The sequence below is a fragment of the Podarcis liolepis genome (assembly GCF_965112155.1).
Source record: "Podarcis liolepis genome assembly, chromosome: 16".
In the NCBI taxonomy this organism is placed as follows: domain Eukaryota; kingdom Metazoa; phylum Chordata; class Lepidosauria; order Squamata; family Lacertidae; genus Podarcis; species Podarcis liolepis.
Window position 1 is genome coordinate 40,676,822 of NC_139567.1, and position 23,296 is coordinate 40,700,117.

Genomic DNA, 23,296 nt, shown 5'->3' on the forward strand with positions numbered 1-23,296 from the left:
GGTCGGGTCCCCCAAAAAGAGCGATTCAGGCAGAACATTGGAAAAGGGTAAAGCCGGGTTTGGGGGTGGGGTGGTGGGTTGAAGAGAGGATGGAAGAAAAGAGCAAAAGAAGGGAAAAAAATATTATTTAGGTGGGGTGGGGAAAAACTTACCGCCAAAATTCAAAATCACAGCTTAAGGAAGTGGGGGCGATCAAACCGGAGGCACGTGGAAGAACCACGGGTCTTTGGGTTTTTTTTTTTAAGAAATAGCACGTGGTTATCGGCTTTCCTGATGGTTTGGAAGTACAGAAAACTCTCCTCTCGCAAAAAATAAAATTAAATTAAAGATAGAGAGAGGAAGGAAGAGACAGAGAAAGAGAAAGGAAAGGGGAAGGGAAGGGAAAAAAGCCCAAATAGCAAATGTTTTTGGGCAGCCAAATGCCGGTTAGCTAGATCGGAGGCAGCAGAGAGAAGCAGGAGGTCTGAGGTTATATTGCTAACTGTTCTTCCTGAAAGCCAAGCCTGAGAGCGAGCTCAATGCCAGGAGTTCAAATGGAGTGACTTCTGAGAAGTCCCAACCATTTATCACCAAGGGTTCCTGTAAGAACTGGTTTGAACCGATTAGCAAGGAAATGACTTGGGCTTGTGTCATTCGCCCCAGTTTAAAAAAGAAACTGCCCGCCCCCCCTCCTCCCACCTCTGTGACTTGCCCCCATCGGCTCAAAAGGAGGCGGGCCTTTGCTCCAACCAAGTCCTTATTAGGACAATTCCTGCGTCATCCATCCATCTATCCATCCATTCTCTCCACCCCCCTTCACACACTCCCTGGTCCAATAAAATAAAATAAATGCATTAGCCAATTCCAAAAAGGCACCTCCCACCAAAAAAAAAAAAAAAAAAAAGGGGGGGGGGAGAGAAAGAAGCCAGGCAATAAAAGGAGAAGAAAAAAAAAGTGGCTGATTAACAAGGAACAAAGGAAAAGCTGTGAACTTTTCCTTCTTCTGAATCATTTCATACTTTATGGCCAATGACTGCAAGCAAATGATAGTTACGGAACACACCTTACCTTGGGAGGAATAAGGAAAACTGATTAAAAAAACACACGCTTTCCCAGATATCTCTGGTTTCCCAACAGGGCACAGCGTGGTGGAAAGGCTAGCTCTCAGTGCAGAAATGGCTAGTTGCTTCTGAAAGGGGCAACTGAAGATCATCCAGGCAATATGTTTACAGGGATATAGGTGTGGATGGAGGGGAAAGGTGTCCCTCCATCACCTGAGTAGAGAGTGATGAAGAAGAGCTTGAAAGGTGGGGAGAAAGGAAATCACCAAGGACAGTTTTGCCAGAACAAGGAGATGCCCTCAGAGGCTGATAAGTTCCATATGATTAGATAAATTCTCCCGCCTCTCCCCTCCCTGCAAGTACTGTATGTGCCACTGAAATCAGAAGGGCTTGCATGTGTTGTTTAGGATTAGGATGCTAAGCTCCCAGTTGAGAGCAGGTGGGTTTGGGCCAGGGGTGGGGGAGGCAGGTTCAAATCCTGACTCGGCCGCAATGCTCAGCCTCTCAAGCTCATCCTACCTCATAGGGCTGCCGAGGAGGATGAAACCGAGGGGGGAGCAGAAGGCAGGAGCCCCTGCACCCAGGCAACTAACTGAGCCTCCTGGAAAAGTGGCAGGATGTACAAATGTAATGAGGAAATGAATCGAGAAGCTCTGTTGCTTTGCTCTTTTGAATGCAATTAAGACACTAAAGGCAGCACAGCGCTTTAAGAGGGCCGGCTCTGCCATTAGACACAATGACCATAAGTCCGCATACAAAAGCCAGCTGGGCTAGTAGTTAAAACTTGCTTCAACACTGGCCACAGGATAGCATGCTCCATCACAGCTGAGGGCAGAAGTCTAGTTGTGGGGGCACAGCTGCCTCCCTCCCACATTTTTGGGGGAAGTCCTCTCAACTGTGTCTCACAGGCCATGCTAAAGTGATCTTCCCCCTCCCTTGAGAAGCGAAACAAAAAAGAAATCAAAGGAAAAAGCCCCTTTTGACAAGTTCTAGCTGAGAGGTGCCACAGCATGCGGTCAATATAAAGTGGGACCTAGCCCTTCTTCGTTTTCCTTGGAGACAAAAGTTTTTTTTTACAAGCCAACTAAAAACTTAATATTTTTTTTCATTGCTCTTTTCATGGGAAATATGAAAAGCAATAGACAATGCTAGTCATACTCGGTAGATCTAACAGCATCTCAAGTTCCATTAATTTCAACTGATGTATTCTGACTTAATTTGATATCACCTATATAATTTATGTACATTTCTCCAGTTTGGATCTACTGATCCTTTTGGAAAGTTTCAAGCAACTCTTATCGTAATGCACATACATGTATTTTCCTTTAGGGGTTAAATCTGTTTTAAATAAAAATTATCCTTGCCAAAGCTGCTGTTCCCCTGAATTTATACTGCATTCTTCATCAGTCCTTAAAAATCTAGCTATGGCTATGTCCATGTTAATCACATTCAAAGTAAATTGGATGCAACCCATGATTTTTAAATTTTAGCATACAGTAAAGTACTTGATTTAAATATATATATATTTTCAAGGATTGGACAGTGAACACAAACTGGGAACCAGGTTTGGTAGTGGTATATTTTCCTTTATAATTAAAAAACATTTTCTCCCCAAGGTAGTGTGATTAAGGTAAAAATTATGTCAGCTTAGGAAAGTCTGCAAAACCAAAGTGAAGACTCATCTCCCTGCTATGATTGTGCAGAATGACTCGTCCAGCAAAAACGAGTCACTGTATTCTCAAAAATCACACTCGGGTTAAGATTTCAGATGACACAGAAGTCCAACAGAGAAAAGAGCTTTTGAAAAGGTAATGCTTTTGCTTGAACAAACCTGCATTAGGTAGGAAATACTTAGATGGTGAGAGTTGAATGACTGGCAAAAGAAATTATTCAGGTCTTTTTCATTGCAAGAGCCGATATCCATTTGCCATCAAAAGTTAATTGCTGAACAAAGTTTGCATTGTTCAGGATTGGGTGGGTACATTTTCTTCCTGATGCTCAGTTTTATTCTCTCTCTTTTTTATATCCCTTTTCCCGTAACAGAAAACGGTGCAGAATGACAACCTTGTAAATCCATTGCACAGTATAAATTTTATTAAGTTATTCTGTGGTCTTTCGGGAGCTGTTTATGAAATTACACAACTGAGTGTTATCTACTAAAAATTTACAGCTTGTCCAGGAAATGTACACCATGCGTTTTTAATACAGAGGAGAATTTTTATTTATTTTAAATGTTAAAAGGCTGTAGCTTCCGCTCACTCAGTTTGATTTTTTTTAAAAAAAACACCTCTGCAATTAAGTTTGGTTTATTAATTAGCATTTTACATACTTATTCTTCATTTACGTAAGACTCTTTCAGAATGCCAAAAGGGTTAGAAACCGAAACTGAGAACAGCTGAAATGATTTTCCCATTATCCAATTAAAAGGGAACAAAACAACACATTATGGAATTTGAGTAAAAACTTTCTAGATGGCATGGGTTTTATTAAAGTCAGTCAACAGAGGATCTGAAAGATGTGTCCTCCAAAATGTGCATTTGACCAATATATATATATCAAAGTGATGCCCTTACTATTATTACTATTATTCCCCCATCCATGTGCATTATGTTTTATAGAGTGGAAGAACATAGGTCCTTGCTTCAGCTACTTCTTCAGTCAGTGACAGATATTTCAGGTATTATTTCAAGAAACCTGCCTTTGCCTGGCACGGACAATGACCGCAGCGGTGTCAATGTGTTACTACACTGTGCCTTTCGTTGGGCAAAACTGCAGAGTAGTAACATAGTTCTGGCTTTCTAGATTCAAAATATAAAAATAAAAATAAATACTGTACAGCAAGGCTTACTACCCAGGGCTACTATCCATGCAATGTAAAAATAAATAAATCTCAACTTCTACAGATTTTACTTTTAAAAGAGTAGCTTATCTTAAAAGCAAAATAAAAATAAAAATTGGGGGGTGTTGTCCATATAGGTTACTGAAGTGCCAATCCTATACCTACTTCCCTGGGAATGAGCCCGATTTAATTCAATGGGACTTATTTCTGAGTAGTAGGGTCATACTGTCAGAGAAGCCAATGTGTTATTACAACCCTGATGGTGGATATGAACAGCCACAAGCCCTGAGAAATTCTTATGATCAAAATTTTAAACATCCCTAGAATTATTAATGAATTAGCTAGGAGTCAGTTACTGGATTTATATATAAAGAGTGACCCAGGTCAGCTACTAACAGCAAAGGCAAATTTATATCTAAAAAGCAAAAAGGGGAAAAAAGGAAGTAAAAATTATGGTGTTCCTTGAGAAGGATGTTCCAAACTCACCTTAAATTTCGCTTTAGAAGAAACTGAGTGACAACTGGCTATAAATGTGTAAGGTATTCCTATAGTAGATTTTAAAAAAAGTATTCTTCTTTACTACAATAAGTGTTTGTAAAGTATGCTCCTCAATGGACTTTTTTTTTTATTTTGAATGATGAATTAGAATAAAATTTATGCAATTAAATGAAGTACTACAATGACTGTTAACTGTTTTACAATGCAATCCTGTACGTAAATTGAGGCCAACGGGACTAATTCTACGTGCAACACTTTCTTAGAAAAAGGAAATCAAGGATTATAGCCTCGATTTCCTTTTTCTAAGAAAACCAAGAGTGTGTGATTCATCTAAGTACTTCTGATCCCCACAGAACAGAGTGGGCAACCCTAATTTTACCTTTCAATTTGATGGAACTTAACTGGCTTAATTTATTTCTGTTACACTCAAGTGATATGAGATACCTAGTCACCACTCAATGCCGGAACCTCTGAAATCAATTGGCATGTCTGAAGGTACTGGATCGTGGCCACTGTTTGCTAAAAGCTTAATAAAACCTAGATTTTTAAAATACCTTTAGCAACCCTGATTTTATGAAGACATATGGGAATATAAATAAAATACAATTTGCAGTTTAATTTCTTGTACTTTTTTGTGTTTGTGTTTCAAGGCTACTACAAGTACTAAATCCAGTTAAATGACCAAATAAAAAAAAAGGGAAATGTATATTTTGGCTTACAAAACATTTCATATTGTGAAACGTAACAATGTGCCAGTGATGGTGGTTATGATTTTAAATTATAATCTGTTTTCAGGATAGCTACCATAACCCAAAATGTGCCTTTTGAGGGGGGGGGGAATCTGTTCTGATTACTGTCATCTGAACAAAAGGACACATTTCTATCAAAAAGGCTGAAAACATTGGTAGTGTATTTAGTATCTAAAAACTGTTTTGTCCGTCATTGCAACAAATTTTATTTGGAATTGCTTATACTGCACTGCCTTTGGGCACTAAGTATCTAATTTTGCATGCAATTAAAACAGTTTCATAAATAGCTGGGCAGATCAGAAATAGCAAAATATTATTTATAGTCTCCAGTCTTTGAAGACGATTTGTTAATATCACCTTCACAGACATTAAAACTAAAAAGCCACTATGCTGAAAGCTGAACATTTTGCATGATGCATGAATTTCAGTGTGACAGTTAAAAACATGCTTTATTCCATTAAAATCAGTGGGATTGAAACTTGGCGGAATTATGCCATAATCATTATTGCCTTTATTACATTGATATCCACCCTTCTCCCAAGGAGCTCAAGAAAGCAGACATCACCTCTTCATTAATCTCACAATAACCCTGCAAGGTAGGTTAGGCTGAGAGAGTCACTCTGGCAGTGGCACAGAAACTTCATGGCTGAGCAGAGATCCTAATCCAGATATCGCACAGCCCAGGTTTCTAGCCACACACTGCGCAGTGAAATGTGCCCTTCCATCAAACCCTCATCTGAACGAATAGAGCACTATTACAACTGACACCCCACCCTAGTGGGATCAACACCCCTTTGCTTGCTGGCTCGATATTCCAAATTTTGACAACATCCCGAGGCAATCCCCTCTGCCCATTTCTCCCCTTGCACTTATAAAATCAAAATCCCATCTGCTTTGGGGAACCCTGTGCCCCAAGTTCCAAAGTTTGCAAAAAGGTAAAGGGATCCCTGACCGTTAGGTCCAGTCATGGATGACTCTGGGGTTGCGAGCTCATCTTGCTTTATAGGCCGAGGGAGCCGGCATTTGTCCACAGCTTCCGGGTCATGTGGCCAGCATGACTAAGCCGCTACTGGCGAAACCAGAGCAGCAAACGGAAACGCTGTTTACCTTCCTACCTATTCATCTACTTGCACTTTGACGTGCACTTTGACGTGCTTTCGAACTGCTAGGTTGGCAGGAGCAGGGACCGAGCAACGGGAGCTCACCCCATCGTTGTGATTCGAAACACTGACCTTCCGATCGGCAAGCCCTAGGCTCTGTGGTTTAGACCACAGCGCCATCTGCGTCCCTTAAAGTTTGCATAGTACACGGTATTGCAGGAATATGGAAGCATCATCAAAATTTCAACTGCAGAAGTACACAAGGTAACTTTTAAACAGCCAATTATGTGGATTACAAATCTCTGCTGTTCTTTGGGAACAACGAACGCTTCTCTATTAAGAATTTGGAACTGGTCACTGTTTGGCTAGAAATTGGACCCTGTTCTTTATTCTAACAGCCAAATGGGTCAACGATCTTACATTGCCCGATGTCCCTTTTCTTAATAAGCAACAGACAGAAACCGGTTCCAAATTGTTTAATAGCGCAGTCCTAAGTGCTAAATATAGTTAAGCTCCTCGGTCTTTTCTTTTACAAGCCAGATGGCCTGTCCTGTCCAGAATTCATTGTACTCCGGACTAACGCTTCTGGACATTTCTTGCCAGCTTTCACCGACAAGGAAGCACATGTTGCATTTAAGGATGCTGAACATCCTTCAAGCAGCCGGCCAAATGCACTTCTGAGAGCTGCAGGTTGCTGTTGTTTTTGGTTAAAAAAAGAGGGAAAGTAACTAGCCCTCATGAGGACGGAAAGCTTAAGGAGATGGCGATGGCGTATCTGAAAGCCTCAGAGTAAAAAGCAGTGGTTGGTTTGCCATTCCAGTAATTGGGTGGGATTTTTCTGTGGCGTTCTGTCTCGGGCACCACAAGCCCTTGCGCTCCTACTTCAGAAAATTCTCACGCTCTAAAGCAGTGGTTGTCAACTTTTGCAGACTCTGGACCTGCTTTTTAAACTCCACGCAGCAACACAGGACTGACTCTCTCCCTCTCTCTTCTGTCTATCGCTTCCTCTCCTGTTCTGACAATTTCTCGCCATTTTCTCCTCTCTGTTCCATCCTCCCCTCTCCCTCACCTTGGCTGCCTCTATCCATCAACCTAACACTTTCTAGTCTCCTCTCTTTCTCCATCAGCCGTGGTTCACAGTTCCTAAAACCACTGACAAAAGTGTGCATTGAAAAGCATTCTGTTCAAACAACAGTTCACCTACCAATTCTGAAAGTTTTAAAAAGAAGGTAACTAACCTACAGCAGACAAATATTGAGCCCCTGCCCCCATATCCATTGGGAAAGAGGTGCTAGAAGATTTCAACTAGGGGAGTTAAGTAGGTGATTAGTACAGTGGTACCTCGGGTTACATACGCTTCAGGTTACATACGCTTCAGGTTACAGACTCCGCTAACCCAGAAACAGTGCTTCAGGTTAAGAATTTTGCTTCAGGATGAGAACAGAAATTGTGCTACAGCGGCACGGCGGCAGCAGGAGGCCCCATTAGCTAAAGTGGTGCTTCAGGTTAAGAACAGTTTCAGGTTAAGAACGGACCTCCGGAACGAATTAAGTACTTAACCCGAAGTACCACTGTACCTGCTTTCCCCTCTGTTCACACAGAACAGTTTTGAAAGTGAACAGAATGATGGCAGGGGCTGGAGATGATGAATGAAGGGTCTCCTTTCCAGGAGTGGCTGGTGTGATAATGCAGAGCTGCAGAGCCACCCTCCTGAAACCAGCTTACCTGGACAGGTCAGGACAGTGGCGAGGTTGGAGATGGGCGAAAGCATGAAATCTAGCAGCACATCAGCCACGAATGGATTATCACCCTCCTCCCATACAACCACAGAGAAGGGAGGTGTGTGTGAAAGGGAGTTAGATTGGCATCTTGGCTCTTTGCTTGCCTCTTTGTTTCTGATACAAAAGGAAATACCTCACTCTTAAGCAGACTGCTGGCCCATCGGGCACGGAACAGCCGACTCTACTTGGCAGTGTTTTTTACTCCCAGGCAGGGTCTTTCAAGACACACATTTGCATATGGTTTGCATGTGCATCAATGCAAATTTAGGGAACCAAAGGAAAAAGGTGCCTGCAAGTTATTTTTTTAAAATAAAGACGAGGATGATTGGGGGCACACTGCAAAAGACCCTGGGCTCAGACCTCCACAGGTCCCTCACCCCTAGACCTTGGTCTCATTCAACGAGGTACAGTGGTACCTTAGGTTAAGTATTTCATTCGTTCCGGAGGTCCGTTCTTAACCTGAAACTGTTCTTAACCTGAAGCACCACTTTAGCTAATGGGCCTGCTGCTGCTGCGCCGCCGGAGCACGATTTCTGTTCTCATCCTGAAGCAAAGTTCTTAACCTGAGGTATTATTTTTGGATTAGCAGAGTCGTATGTAACCTGAAGCGTATGTAACCCAAGGTACCACTGTACTTTTAAAGATTGCCTGAAGATATGCATACAAAGTATGTAGTCAACACCCAGCTCTGCCATTCCTCCCAATACCTCTTTTAGCCAGCAGTTCCCCACTTAATTCTGCAAAACCACAAGGACTAGAAACCTGAGTGCCAGTGGGAAGCAGAAAGCGGGTATCATATTCCCAGCCCCAGGCCTATTAGTTTTTGCCATGGTGGTGCCGGGAATTTGACCTCACAACCCTGAGGCTTCTTCCTGGCTCTCCCTTTGACAACCTGAGTGAGTCAGGACTGCAGGCGTCAGATGTGGCCAACGGACTCTGCTCCCTTTGAAATCGTATCGCAGAAGCAGATCGTTGAAACATGTTACCTCAAAGGAAGGAAGGCAGGCGCCGTAAGGTGATGTACATCATGCAAACTATACGCAGCAAGATGCACATTGATCGGTGACTTAAGAATGAGTCACATATCTCATCTCACAACCCTGCTCTGGAAGGAGAAACAAAGACGTGAGGAGTAAGAAGGGGTGTCTGCGCAGGCTTGCTAAATGCCCTAGTGATGCTCTTGGCTGTGTCCATTTACATCTTCATTTAAAGCACTAGTCTAGCATCTTGATCTCACATTAGTCAGCCGGATGCCTGTGGGAAATCAGCAAGCAGGATTTGACCACAAGAGCACTCTCCCCTCCTGTGGTTTCCAGCAATTGGTATATGACTTCCTGGGAACCGTAGTTCACACCTTACAGAGCTACGATTCCCAGCACCCTTACACTACAGTTCCCAGGCTTTTATTTTTTGGTGGGGGAAAGCCATGGGTTTTAAACATGGTGGGTACACATCCTTCACTTAAAGATACACCGTGATGGGAATGCCAGAGGGGACATTCTCGCTGAAAATGGCAAGCCTGTTTTGCAAGCGGAAGATCCAATCCCTAGTATCTCCAGGAAAGAGTAGGAAAGACTCTCTGACTGATCCCAGAAATCTGTCGCCTGTAAGTGAGACTGTGCGGGGGGTCGGGGGGGGAGAGAGACCCATTGGCTACATCAGGCTCACGGGTTTCCCCACCCACTGTAAATGATAAATGAGCTGGATGGACCAATGACCTGACTTGGCTGAAGGCACGTTCCAACTTTTCACTTAGAACCATGAGGACTAGAATCATAATTTATTTTTAGGGGACGGAACGCAGCTCGGTGCAGAGCACCTGCTTTGCAACGCAGAAGGACTCTGGCTCAATCCCCAGCACCCCCAGTTAAAAACTAAGGAGGTGACTGGAAAGCCTTCTGCTTCCACATGGAGCCACATGACCCGGCTCTATATACAGTATTTTTTGCTCTTTAAGACTCACTTTTTCCCTCCTAAAAAGTAAGGGGAAATGTGTGTGCGGTCTTATGGAGCAAATGCAGGCTGCGCAGCTATCCCAGAAGCCAGAACAGCAAGAGGGATCGCTGCTTTCGCTGCGCAGCAATCCCTCTTGCTGTTCTGGCTTCTGAGATTAAGAATATTTTTTTTCTTGTTTTCCTCCTCCAAAAACTAGGTGCGTCTTATGGTCTGGTGCGTCTTATAGAGCAAAAAATACGGCAAATACGTAAGATCACTTGGCTCACCTGGAGAAATTATGCTTGGGGAGCAGCATCCTGCAGAATGTCTTAGGGTGGTGATCCCAAAACTGGCATTTTCTGCAGCTGCTGTGCCCCCCAATAGGGGAAGCAGCAACCATCCATACCCCACCCAAGTAGGCAAGCATGCAGAAGGGGCTGGCCTGAGGCTGGCAGGGCAGTGCCCCATTTGCCCAAATGGCCCAGCCTCCACTGCCCATGCTCAATGCAGTTACTCTGAGCATCGCTAGGACATGACGATGGAGAGAGGGAGGGAGGGACACACGCACAGGGGTGGTTTTGGGGCGGCAACCTCGCGCCTGCCATAACCTCTGCTTCCATCTTGCATCATAGGAAACAGAGCCTAGCGTTTTGCTTAAAAGTTTCCAGGGTCTCTATGTTTGGGGCCAAAGTTGTTCCAAATGACTGTACGGGTACTGTTTTAATAACTCTGCACCAGACTCTTTTAAAAAAAAGAGAGTCCGGAATAAAAACAGCTGTTCAAGGCTGAACCGCTGAACAACATCTCTTTGTGGCTTTGTACTTTCTTGCGGGGAGTGGTGGCTGGAGTTTTTATTTTTAAAAAAGAGGAGCTGGTTGTTTATTATGTGTTGCAGTTATATAGCTCAACTTTCCACCCAGAAGCTCAAAGTAGTGTACACGGTTTCCCGCCCTTCCACATCTTCTCCTCATGACAACCCCTGTGAAGGTAGGCAAGGGCTGAGAGGTAGCGACTGGCCCAAGGTCACCCAGGGGGCTTCATGGCTGAGTCGGGATTCGAACCCTGGTCTCTCATGTCCGAGCCCAACACTCCAAGCACTGTTACACCACACTGCTTCTCTTTACCACAGGTAATTCCCTCCTGTGGAAGAGTCTGCAGATCACCCCTTACCACCAAATTGCCACGCAAGAAGCTTTGGCATTCGTTTTTTTAGGGAAGGGCCGTTGCTCAGTAGAAGAGCATCTTTTAGGAGAGACCCCAGCCTGAATCCCTGGAGAGCTGCTGCTAGTCATAGACTCATAGAGTCGCAAAGGACCCCAGGGTCATCTAGTCCAAAGCCCCTGCAATGCAGGATGGTCAACCGAAGCATCTAGACAGTGCAGGCAATACTGAGCTAGACATGCCAATGGTTTGATGCAGCCTAAGGCAGCTTCCTGGGACGCGGGTGGCGCTGTGGGTTAAACCACAGAGCCTAGGACTTGCTGATCAGAAGGTTGTTGGTTCGAATCCCTGTGACAGAGTGAGCTCCCGTTGCTCTGCCCTGCTCCTGCCAACCTAGCAGTTCCAAAGCACGTCAAAGTGCAAGTAGATCAATAGGTACCGCTCCGGCGGGAGGGTAAACGGCGTTTCCGTGTGCTGCTCTGGTTTGCCAGAAGCGGCTTCGTCATGCTGGCCACATGACCCGGAAGCTGTACGCCGGCTCCCTCGGCCAATAAAGCGAGATGAGTGCCGCAACCCCAGAGTTGTCCCCACTGGACCTAACGGTCAGGGGTCCCTTTACCTTTAAGGCAGCTTCCTGTGTTCCCAACTCTTAATATGAAATGGAAGGCTCTAGTTCCAGTTTTAGAGCACCTACTTTTCATGCAGAAGGGTTCTAGTTTAACCCCTCCTTTGGCATCTTCAGGCAGGGCTACAAGAAGAACCTCTCCCTCCTGCAATCTTGAAGAGCTGCTGCCTGTCAGTGCAGACAGTACTGAACTGGAGGGGTGGGCAAGGATCTGTAAGGAACCTTGCTAAGTTCCCGTTTTAAAAAAGAAAAATAATTTGGGACAAATTGCAGAGAAGCAAAAGAGGATTTTTGGGGGGAGGGGGGGAATAGGAGACCCTGGTAAAGCATTCTCTGTTGCAGGGGTAGCTAATTCGTTCTCCAAGATCCGCATCTCGTTCCCCGCTCCCTGCCGCACCCAGACTCCTTCCACCTGGTTTATCTGAACCTTGAAATGGCTCATTTAATTCCACACACAGACACTCCCCCACCTCCAGACGGTGATATAAACGGCTTTTAACGGTTAGATTTTTTTTTTAATGATTTGTCATTTCCTGTAATGATAAAAGGTTCTCGCAGCCTTTAAAAAAAAAAAGCCATCCGTTTTCCCCCACGCTCAGCCAATACCAAGGCAAGATGCAAGGCGATTCAGAACAAACCCAGAACTTCGAGGAGCTTGACTCAGTTGTAAAAGATCACACTGCAGCAGAAATTCTGGATCAGCTCCAGAAGGGAGCTTGCCACTCCAAACCAAGGTCGCTTACAAACAGACTTGGAGAGTCTGCTTTCTGGAGATATGCTTTCATTTCAGCATTAAAAAGCGGGTGCGTATATATGTCTGTCTGTCTGTCTGTGTGTGTGTGTGTGTGTGTGTGTGTGTGTGTGTACACACACACACACACACACACACACACACACAAACACATACTTGCTATATATAGTTGCCAGCAGCACTGGCAAAAGGAAGTGATGAGATTTCTGAAGTTCAGTTCAAGCAGATCTTGTTGGCTTTATATTAGTTTTAAGGATCCAATCCTACACACACTTATTCAGGGATAAGTCCCACAGTGGACCTTCCCTCTGAGTGAACGGGAAGGATGTTAAGGGCTGAAACCCACTCTTCCTCTTTCCATTCATGGTGAACATTCATATATCATCTTAATACCTTCCTTCCCCAATAATTCCTAGTTTTAGTATGGTATACCCGGAGGCCCAAATCACCGTTTTTGAATACTCTTGCGTTCATTGCCCTGGACTGAAAGAAAACCCAGGACCAGATAGTACAATTTGCTCTGCCTCTCTCCCTAGGCGCTCATAAAACACAGATAGTAATCTCTTTGGGGCAGGGGCCTGTTGCTTATTGTTACTCCATTAAGCACCACCAGCATGACACGTTTTCCTCCAAGGAGCTTGAGGTGAGTTATGTGGTTCTTCCCTAGCCCCATTTTATTCTCACAACAACCCTGCGAGGTTGGGATGGGCTCAGACCGCAACTGGCCCCAAATCACTCACCGAGTGAGCTTCACGACCATGCGTGGATTGGAACCCCGGTCTCCCAGATCTTAATCTGATCCACTACACCACACTGGCTCCGGAAAACGTGTGCGAGGGCATGTGTTTTTGTGCACATCTGCTGGGCGTATATTTTGATTAATAGCTGCAGGTGAGAGCTTTTTTCTCAGTAGGCGCTGCATTCATTTCACTGCAGGAGAAATCCTGGCTGGCTGGGGCCAATGACCTTTGCAGATTCGAATACAATCCTACTGACCACAGCTCCTGATCGCACACTTAACTGTCTTTCGGCTGCTGGGTTAAATCCCTGTAGCTCTTTTTCCACACACACACACACACACACACACACACACACACTCTCCTCTCAACCCCACAATTACTGTGCTGCTGCTGCGATCCATTTAAAAAGGGTTTAAAGACCTTACGTGTCTAGAATTTCCTTCACATCTGCGCCTCCTTTTCAAAATAATAAATGGAACTTTCTCCCTTCCCCCTTCTGTTTCAGAGTTGCCCAACTTGCGTACTGGGCTGAGTAAAGAATGTTTTCAACCCAATTGGATGAATTTGGTGGGAAGAGGTCGCTTACAGCACACGCAGAGAAAACGAGAGATCCCAATGCCATGACTGACAAACTTCCGAGACAGTTACACATCTTCTTGGCTTCAGCATCTTTTCCTAACCAAAAGCATTAAGACAAAGCCAGTGCAACCCTTCGATTTCTTTGCTCTGAAGAGCTTGGAAACTCCGACTTGTTCCCTATTAGATACTGAGCTTGGGTTCTTCTTCCCGCCTGGAGGAGGGGTTTGGATGTTCTCTGTGTCCAGTTGGCTGCCACAAAAGCTTCAGAAAAGCCGCAGCAGAGGTGGTGGTGGGGAGCCTGTGGCCCTCAAGGTGTTTATTTGCTTTTCATTCATTCAATTTACATCCCAGAAGGAGCCCGGGGCAGCAAACGGCAAGCGACTGAAAACATATGGAAAGGCAATTCCAATACGCAAGCAGATGGGGAAAGTTCTGAACTTGCAAGGCTTGTTGCAGGACTCCAGCTCCCATCAGCCCACGGCTGGGGTGGGGATGATGGGAGTTGGAGTCCAGTGACATTTGGAGGGCCACATGCTCTTCCCCCCCCCCCCGCAATTTTGACCCACTGGTGCAATGCTGTTTAAGCTGAAGCACATTGGATTAAACAGCATCGTGTTCAGTAGGGAAATATATAAAGGTACCTACAGACCCATCTGGCAACCCGGTTTCAGGTTTCGTACCTGCAGCTTTACCAAATGGTTTTATTGATGAATTTCTAGTCGTCTGCTGTTCATGAGGAGGCCAGTACTTTTGTGGTCTGCTTTGGGGACAGGTGGGTCATGCTTGCCCGTATCCATGACAACTACACAGAAATGCACCGCAAAGCATTGTCGTAATTTATTTTTATTTTTAACGTTCCAGTGCAGAGCTACTTTCTGTGGCACTACCCCGCTCTCCTGCCTAGCGTCACGTAACACTTTGCAGAAGTTGGGAACGGCTTGGAAATTCCCCATCGGGCAGCTTAAAACGGCTGCAAAGAGGGGAGTGCTCTCCCTCTTGATAGCAAAGCAATTTATTAAATCGCAGGAGGGAGGAGGGAGTGAAAAGGAGGATGGGGGCTGGCTTCCTTTGACAGGGGTATGGTCTGCCAAACCTTAGTCCCGCGTTCAGTTTGCAGAAACAGCTCTTAAAAGAAATAAATGGCTGGGAATCCCTCAACCCACACTGAAAGGGTCTCTATGATTTCATACATAGTCATTTAGCTGACAGTCTCAAAAAGAAAAAGCAAGAAAAAGATACCAAAAAAACCCCCAAACAAAAATAATATTCCTTGCAGTGAAATTAATTAAATCTGCTTGGATAAAAGAAAAACACCACAGAGCAAATAAATAATTATGTTATACATCATAATCGTGTGACAGAGTTCTTCTTACTTCGAGTGGGTGGGGTAGGGAAGGCAGCCAGAAAACAAGGAAGGTTGCAACATTTAGTTTTTAAGTGGCTGGAAATAAATACACTTGACTGTGTATCTTTCAAAGAATATATACAGCACAGAACGGCTATGGAAATCTCTCACTACACCCCCCCTGCCCAAAATATAAAGTAAAATATTGTGTGCATGCATTTAATTTTATAAATATAGGTTGCCACAAGCACAGCGTCTGGCAATAATAGGAAATTTTTGCAGCCCATGCCTGGAAGTGGGTGGGGATATTCAAGAAGCCCAATGGGATCTGTTTACATAGAAAGCAAACCTCGCTGGTTCAGATGGGATTTGCTCCCAGGTAATGGTGCAAAAAAATCTGCAGCCTAGATTTGACTCCGTCTGTCTTCAATTAAATCTACCAGGAAGAAGAACATGCCTAGCAAGTTTACATTGTGCACCGCAAAAGGGTGAGCTACACTTTGCGTCCGATAATGATTAAGAAATTCTGGTTCCTCCTGTGGTTTTTGCACATGGTTTTATATACGCTACTCTGGAGAGACACAGATGAGGTCATGTTTGAGAGATAGAAATAATAATAATAATAAAAGCCAAACGATATCAGGACATTCCAGAAGTCTTCCCATCTCCCGAGAACATTTTTGAAGCCTGAGGTGAACCACCCAACAAAGTTCGGAATCTGATAGAAGCTTTTGCAAAGATATTAAGCAATGTAAGGGGGGGAAGAGATAGAAACTCTCTTGAAAGTTGATGAGTGAGGACGAAAAACGCTACTAGTTTTGGTCTGAAGATTTATGGGTGTTTTTGAAGAGCCCTCACTTCAGAACATCAGCTTTCATACTGTATACCGTACTTTTCCATGTGTAAGACTAGGTTTCTTTACTTTAAAATAAGGTTAAAAATCTGGGGGCGTCTTATACATGAAAAGTGCATATGCCCATTTTCTAAATTTGGGGTCCCTAAAAGCAGGGGGCGTCTTATACATGGGGGTGTCTTATACATGGAAATATATGGTACATGTAATAAATAATAATAAAAACCTGGATCTGTCTGCATTCAGAGCAGGTTTCTTAAAAAGCTATTTATACCCTGTTTTTCAAGGCAAAAAGCTTTCACAAAGTGGCTTACAATAATAACTGAACTAGCATACAGATCTTCCCTGAATCTCTTTGTATGATTAAGTGTTCCAGTAGTTTAGGAGATTGGGGGGGGGGGGAATCCTAATTCACAGTGAAAATTTGTACTGCACCACCTTTCAGATTGCCTTTGAGAATGGTCATTACAATGATAAATGTGCACTAATAGACTTTTATTTTGTAAACAACAACAATGCATTTGGAAGCTCCGGAAGTTATAAAAAACAGATTTGTTCCAGCACTGAATTGTTCAAGAATGTAACTTTGGATGCTCCAGCTCCTTTGCATAATGCTACCCATGTCTAGTTTGCATACTTCCAGAGCAATTACTTCAAGACATTGCAATTCTGAAAAGTATCTTCGAGACAAATCCACACACACCCAGCAAAATACACGCAAGAAAATACTAAGGATTATGGATATTAGCTCTATCAACTGTACACACAGCATAACACACACACACACACACCGGTCAAATCTCAACCTAGGATGGGGAAGGGGTAGAGATATCGTGAAATTAGGAGGAAATGCGAGGAGGGAGAGAAAGGAAGGAAAGAAAGAAAGAAAGAAAGAAAGAAAGAAAGAAAGAAAGAAAGAAAGAAAGAAAACAGTACAAAATAAAAGTGGGTCCCACATAGCATTTGGGGGGTGGTTAATGTTGGGCCCCAAAATGAAAAGGCTGAAGACCAAGTATAATTCCTCAACCTGATGCTCACCAGATATTCTGCACTACAACTGTGCCCTGACAATTGGCCATGCTGGCCAGAGCTGATAAAATTGGGGGATGGGACACAAACTATAATTGTCCGGGGGTCCTTTATCTTTTTTTACATATATATACAGAGAGAGAGCGAGAGAGAGCGCACTGGGTGTTTTCTGTAGCTTCCAAAAACCAAAAACCACACACACACAAATAACAAGACATCAGGATTCTGCACCAGGGTTAACCCAATTTCTGCATGAATTTCAAGTGATCTCTGCAAATTGCATTCATGGGGAGTGGAGATTTCAATACCTTTGCATGTATTTGTGGAATTTGTATTAAAAATGTGTGCAATACGGAATTTATTCAGCAGTTGCTGGTCATGTGGAGCAGCAAGGAAGGGAATGGGCACAATATCAATTCGTCAATGCCTTTATAAATGGGTATTCATTTTTTTCTTTTTAAAAACTCTGCCTATTGTCCCTTTTAACATGGGACAGGGCAGACAGGATACAAGCCAATAGATATTTAAAAATATAAAATAATTGCATGCTTGTTATCTGCAGCCTTGCTCTATTTCCTGCCCGTAAGAGTCAATAAATTCTTCGTTTTAAAACAAGTCTGAATCACTTCCTAAGACAGATGGACACTCATTTGGGAAGGGGTGTGTGGAAACATAGGGAATTCATGTATTTTCTAAAACAGGAATAGCTTGTCTGTGAAAAGTGAGCAAGCTTTTCTAATGAAACAACATGCTGCTAATACCCCCAGAATCATTGTTTTCTCCTTTGACATTTTGAAACATACTCCACATTCTAGTACCAAGGCACTTCTGAAGACGAGCTTTGTACTTCAGAAATATACTGTCTACACTGAAGGTTGTTGAATATCTTCATTTTCGCAAGCAATTTAAGTAAGCTTACTGATTTTATGGTTGGTTCTCTCTTTATTGTATCATTTTTAACCTTACCGTACACCACTCAGAAACTAAGGTGTTAAGCGGTGTGAGTGTGTTTGTGGCTGTATTTAGCATTTAGCATATATATACCGTATTTTTCGCTCTATAACACACACTAGACCATAACACGCACATAGTTTTTAGAGGAGGAAAACAAGAAAAAAATATTCTAAACGAAATAGTGGATATATGATTTTTGTGGTTCATGCTGTGGCCACAGACATGTGATCTGACAGTGAGTTTGGAGTAGCCCAATGCAAAAATCCTGAGGATTTATGTGGATCTATGCTTTGTAACCACGGAGGAGGGAAGGAAGGGGAACCATGGATCCTCTACTCACGACTGCAGCAGATACCCCCCGCCACCCGTAGGCATTCGCTCCATAACACGCACAGACATTCCCCCTTACTTTCTAGGAGGAAAAAAGTGAGTGTTATGGTGCAAAAAATACGGTATATATCTCAATACAACCAAGCACACTGCCAGGCATTTAGGCAGATAAAGTACCCAGGACACATGAAAAGCATCTTGTTGAGCTAGACCAGGCGTGGCAGGACTCCAACTCCAATGAGCCCCACACAACGTAGCCAATTATCAGGGGTGATGGGAGCTGTATTCCAGCAACATCTGGAGGGTACCACAACTGGACAACAAAACAAGAAGACTATGGCTACAGTCCTAAACTGGGCTGTAAATTCTACTGGGCTGTCTCCAATGCTTTTCCTGCTTAGAGAAGACCTATGGAAATTAACGGACACGACTAACTTAGGTTCGTTAGTTTCAGTGGGTCTACACACTGTCTTGAGTGAAACTATTAAGTTTTACTCGAGACAAGCCACTGAAATGGTACTGATATAAATGTTGGCTTCTGTTCTGCCTCTCGCTACAATTTTAATTGCTGTATGCATCATTCTGTAGGTACTTCACTGTGGCTGGGTTTTTCTTTTTTTAAGTGTGAACCGCTTTTGAAATTAAGACAAAAAAACCCAGAATATAATGTTAACAAACCAAGAGCAGTAATTCCGTTCTCTTCCCAGGCTCCCTCCTCTGTTCCTTCTTGGGCAGCAGAGCAGGGGTTAAGTCCATAAGGCGCCCTCCATCTGTTGCCAGACTCCAACTCCCATCAGCCCTTGCGGCCAGCATGGGCAATGGCGTAGCCAAACCTCATCTGAGAGGGCAACCTGATGTCTGCCCCCAAGGCTGTAAAGGGTTCAAAACAGCAATACTTCCCAACAAGGTGAGGCAGTAGGCAGCGATAAAGTTACTCACCCAATTAAGGCCACCATCTGTTCCACTATATGTTTGCTGAATGTGATAATGACAAAAAGTTTCTGAAAGAGGGAAAACATCCGTCACAGGCATATTCAACTGAAGGGGAAGCCAAAACAATTCAAGATTACAGCCCGTCTTCCAATGCAATTAATCATCCTCTCCTGTTATTTTGTTATCCCTTTGCCTTGACATTTCTTCCAGTGTGAAGGTCATCTAAGCATTAAACTAGGCACACAATTTTGGCTGGAAAAGGCAGCTTTGTGTCTCTCTTCTCCCCAGATCCCATAATGTTTTACCCATTGTGTCTCAATGTCCTCATCACTATAAAGTGGGGACCAGATACTGTACATTTGTTACACAATGGCCTGGTTGATAGGCAATGCTAAGCCAAACCGTAGCCAAGCACAAAGGAGAAAGTGGGCAGGTACACACAGTAAAAGTCACGGCTGTTACATACCTGGAGCTAAATACCTGCAGCTAAATGATGATTTGGAGGGACGCGGGTGGCTCTGTGGGTTAAACCACAGAACCTAGGACTTGCCGATCAGAAGGTTGGCGGTTCGAATCCCCGCGACGGGGTGAGCTCCCATTGCTCGGTCCCTGCTCCTGCCAACCTAGCAGTTCGAAAGCACGTCAAAGTGCAAGTAGATAAATAGATACTGCTCTGGCAGGAAGGTAAACGGCGTTTCCGTGCGCTGCTCTGGTTCGCCAGAAGCGGCTTAGTCATGCTGGCCCCATGACCCGGATGCTGTATGCCAGCTCCCTCGGCCAATAAAGCGAGATGAGCGCCGCAACCCCAGAGTTGGCCACGACTGGACCTAATGGTCAGGGCTCCCTTTACCTTTTAAATGATGATTTGGTCTAGCATTACGTCTGAACCTGGGGGGTCCAAGGTTTGCCTTACCTCCAGACAAACCCCAAGCAGTAATCTAAGAACAAACCTTGGCTACCCTTTGTGCTTTGTCTTGCTTGATACAAACCATGAACTCAGTGCTAACCCAAACCATGGATTAGTGCAACAGGATGACCAAGGGAGAAGCGAAATGGCTGTGACTTTTACTGTGAGTACCCCTTAGGCCTGTGTAGTGTGTGAAATGGGCTACCGGGAGACTGTGAAGTATTTCCAATGATGCCCCCTCTTGTACAAGGAGTTACTAACCTATGAGCGCCCCCCCAATGTTGCTGAACTACTACTATCAGCTTCAACCATCATGACCTATGGCAAGGGGTGCAAAAACCGCTGTTTTGCAAAATACGGAAGCAAAATTCAAGACTGTGCAAATGAAATGTAAGCAGCTTTTAAAGAAGAGACAGGGAACCTGTAATATATCAGGACTACAACTCTCATCATTCCTGACCGAATCATCATGCTGGCTGGGCCTGAATGGAGCTGGCGTCAAAACACACACCTGCAGGGCCACAGATTGTTCCCATTCGTGCTTTAAAGCCTTTAATTTATTGGCCATTGGATGGATCAAAATCTGCCATGGTCAGGAAAATAAGATGCTCTTTGCACTAAAAGCTCATTATGTGGTAAAAGCATGCTTGGACTGTACCATATCAGACCATGGGAAAGCGATTGTGGGAAAATTATCCCTACATATCAAAAACAAATCCATAAAGACATGGAATTTGTGGGTGTGTTTCTTTTAAAGTGCAGAGTACACCCCCCCACTTAAAAAATGGAGAATTTAAAATACTTTAACCCAACTAGCAGACAGGACTGGTGCCATCCAGAAGAAAGCTTATCACTTGACGAGGTATCTGTCCTCTTAAAATAGGTATCCAAGTTTTGTTTTGTTTCTAAATGGATTGTTTGCTCAAGGAATTCAGAGAAAAACAACTTTAAAAATAAAACAAAATAATGGGGAAATTGTGTGTCAGTGACAGATACAACCGCAAGGGCACCAGACTCCATAAATCAAGGATGAAGGGAGCATTTTGTGGTTTGGGCCACCTCCAGATCTCCCCACCCCTGCCTCCCTTTCACTAAATCGGGGGTGAGTGGCTCTTTCTACTACAGATCACTTCTATGCACACATACTTGGGCGCAGTCCACGCCCCATAAGGAGAGCGGTGTGGCTAAAAGTCAAGAAATTAGGAGGGTCTCACAAGTCTCAAGTTTAGGTTCAGAGCCTGTTCAGGTGCAAAGCATCCATTAAATGTGGCCCTCTCCACATATTTTGTTACTCCTGTCCCATCGGCCTCGCTTGATAGGGCTAATGGGAGCCCATCAAAACCGCAAAGGCCGCTGGCTCTGCAAACCTTTGGGCATCCCTGAGCCACCTGCCTCACGCATGTGAGGGGATCCAATTTGGCCCCATAAAGGACCCGCACTCTGAGAATCAGCTCGCCATTAGTATACTCGATTTTGCGGTGCGGATTTAAAGGCCAATTAAACGCAACAGTAAAACGAGCTGCTGGGCCGAGCCCAGAAGCTTCCTGTTTGGCATGGAGGGCAGGGGATTACGCCGCAAATCTTCTGTGACAGCTACATTTCCTAAAATCCTCAGCTACATCAGAAAAAAATAAACACACACACACAAGAAAAGTTTAGGGCTCTGTACCACAATGCATGTGGATAAACAGACACAACGAGATAATAGTTCCACGCTGGCTGAAAGCTGGGAGCAAGGAGGGGGAGATCACACACTTTTATGACAGATGAAGGGTTTACCCAATGTTGAATAGTCTGGGAAATCCACTCACGCCATCACCCCAAAACCACATGTGGGTGTAGATCATTATAAATGACATTCTGAAACAACAACTGTGGAACAGCACGTCCTCTAAAACTTATCTCACCAGAGCAAGGTTTTCCCCCCAGCTCCCAGACTATTTATCCTCAGGGAAGCCTATAGATGTTTAGTTATCCTACTGACTAATAGTGAACTCATTCTCACCGATTGTCTGGGCAGTGTGGGCCGGGATTGATGGCACATGTAGCCTAACATCTGGAAGGCAAGATGTTGGCCACTTCTGTCATTTTCACACTTTTGATGTTATGAAAGGGTTGAACTATCCTTGTATTATAATCCCCCAATATGACCTTTTTCTTTAACAGGATGCAACATGCATACGGCAGCTAAATGTTATCAAATCATGTTTCTTTTAATTAAGCGAAAAAACAGCAGCTAATATTCACGGAGAACATAATGGTCTTAAAGTAATCTCAATAGAGGATAAGCATTCAAATTTTCTTGTACCTTGTTACACCAGAACATGATTTTCAAAAGGTTATTTTTCAAAGGTTATCATTTTTTTTGCCTACCCTCTCCGACCTGGGTTTTATTAGTCAGTTTAACCCTACAGGCTATATCCCAAACTTTGGCCAACCAATACTACAAATTAGGGGACTCAGGTTTTACTCCAATTTACAGTCAATATTTATACGTACTGCATGTAGTAAAGAGAGGATTGTCTCCCTACAAGAGACAAGGTCTACAAGACGTAATACTTTTTATTAAAAGCTATGGGTGCTGTGCTAATTATTAGACTTTCAATTGTTCGTTTTCTGCAAACCATTCAGGGCGCAAGGTATTTGTGGAAAATGTGGCATATAAATAAACTGACTATGACTAATATTATTGCTTCCTTTATTACAGATGGGGAAGTGGGGTGGTGGGAAGAAGGTTGAGCTACTTAATGCTTTCACGGCTGATGCAAAATGCAAAGCAGGTTCACATATTTTGTGCTTTCAGTCATTAGGCTGCCCCAGGAGGAGGGGTGGGTGGTGGGTGGGAAGAGAATAACGGTAGGTCTGATAGTGACGTCACTGGCACATTCCAATCAGTGCTCAACATTAACACAGCCAGTGTCAGAGACTGCCTGGAAACAGCAATTACGATTGAGAATGGAAGTGCGTGAAAAGGCCCGGATGGCAGCTAAAAAAGCCAATGCAATTCTGGGCTGCATCAATAGGAGTATAGCATCTAGATCAAGGGAAGTAATAGTGCCACTGTATTCTGCTCTGGTCAGACCACACCTGGAGTACTGTGTCCAGTTCTGGGCACCACAATTCAAGAAGGACACTGACAAACTGGAA

The 23,296-nt window shown here is 43.9% G+C and overlaps 1 protein-coding gene and 1 long non-coding RNA gene across 5 annotated transcripts in view; one reads left to right on the forward strand and one right to left on the reverse strand.

The window, feature by feature from the left end:
* The window catches only part of VMP1 (vacuole membrane protein 1), a 113,405-nt gene that overhangs the window by 3,916 nt on the left and 86,193 nt on the right, over window positions 1–23,296 (reverse strand). For all 4 annotated transcript variants that reach the window (XM_083480068.1, XM_083480071.1, XM_083480070.1 and 1 more), the window contains exon 10: window positions 19,249–19,310. In XM_083480068.1, the coding sequence (XP_083336194.1) occupies window positions 19,249–19,310 (62 nt within the window). The remainder of the gene's footprint in view (window positions 1–19,248; window positions 19,311–23,296) is intronic.
* Window positions 4–15,148, forward strand: LOC310695535. The gene is made up of 2 exons (XR_014520135.1): window positions 4–2,848; window positions 13,725–15,148. It is a non-coding gene; the product is annotated as an uncharacterized lncRNA (long non-coding RNA).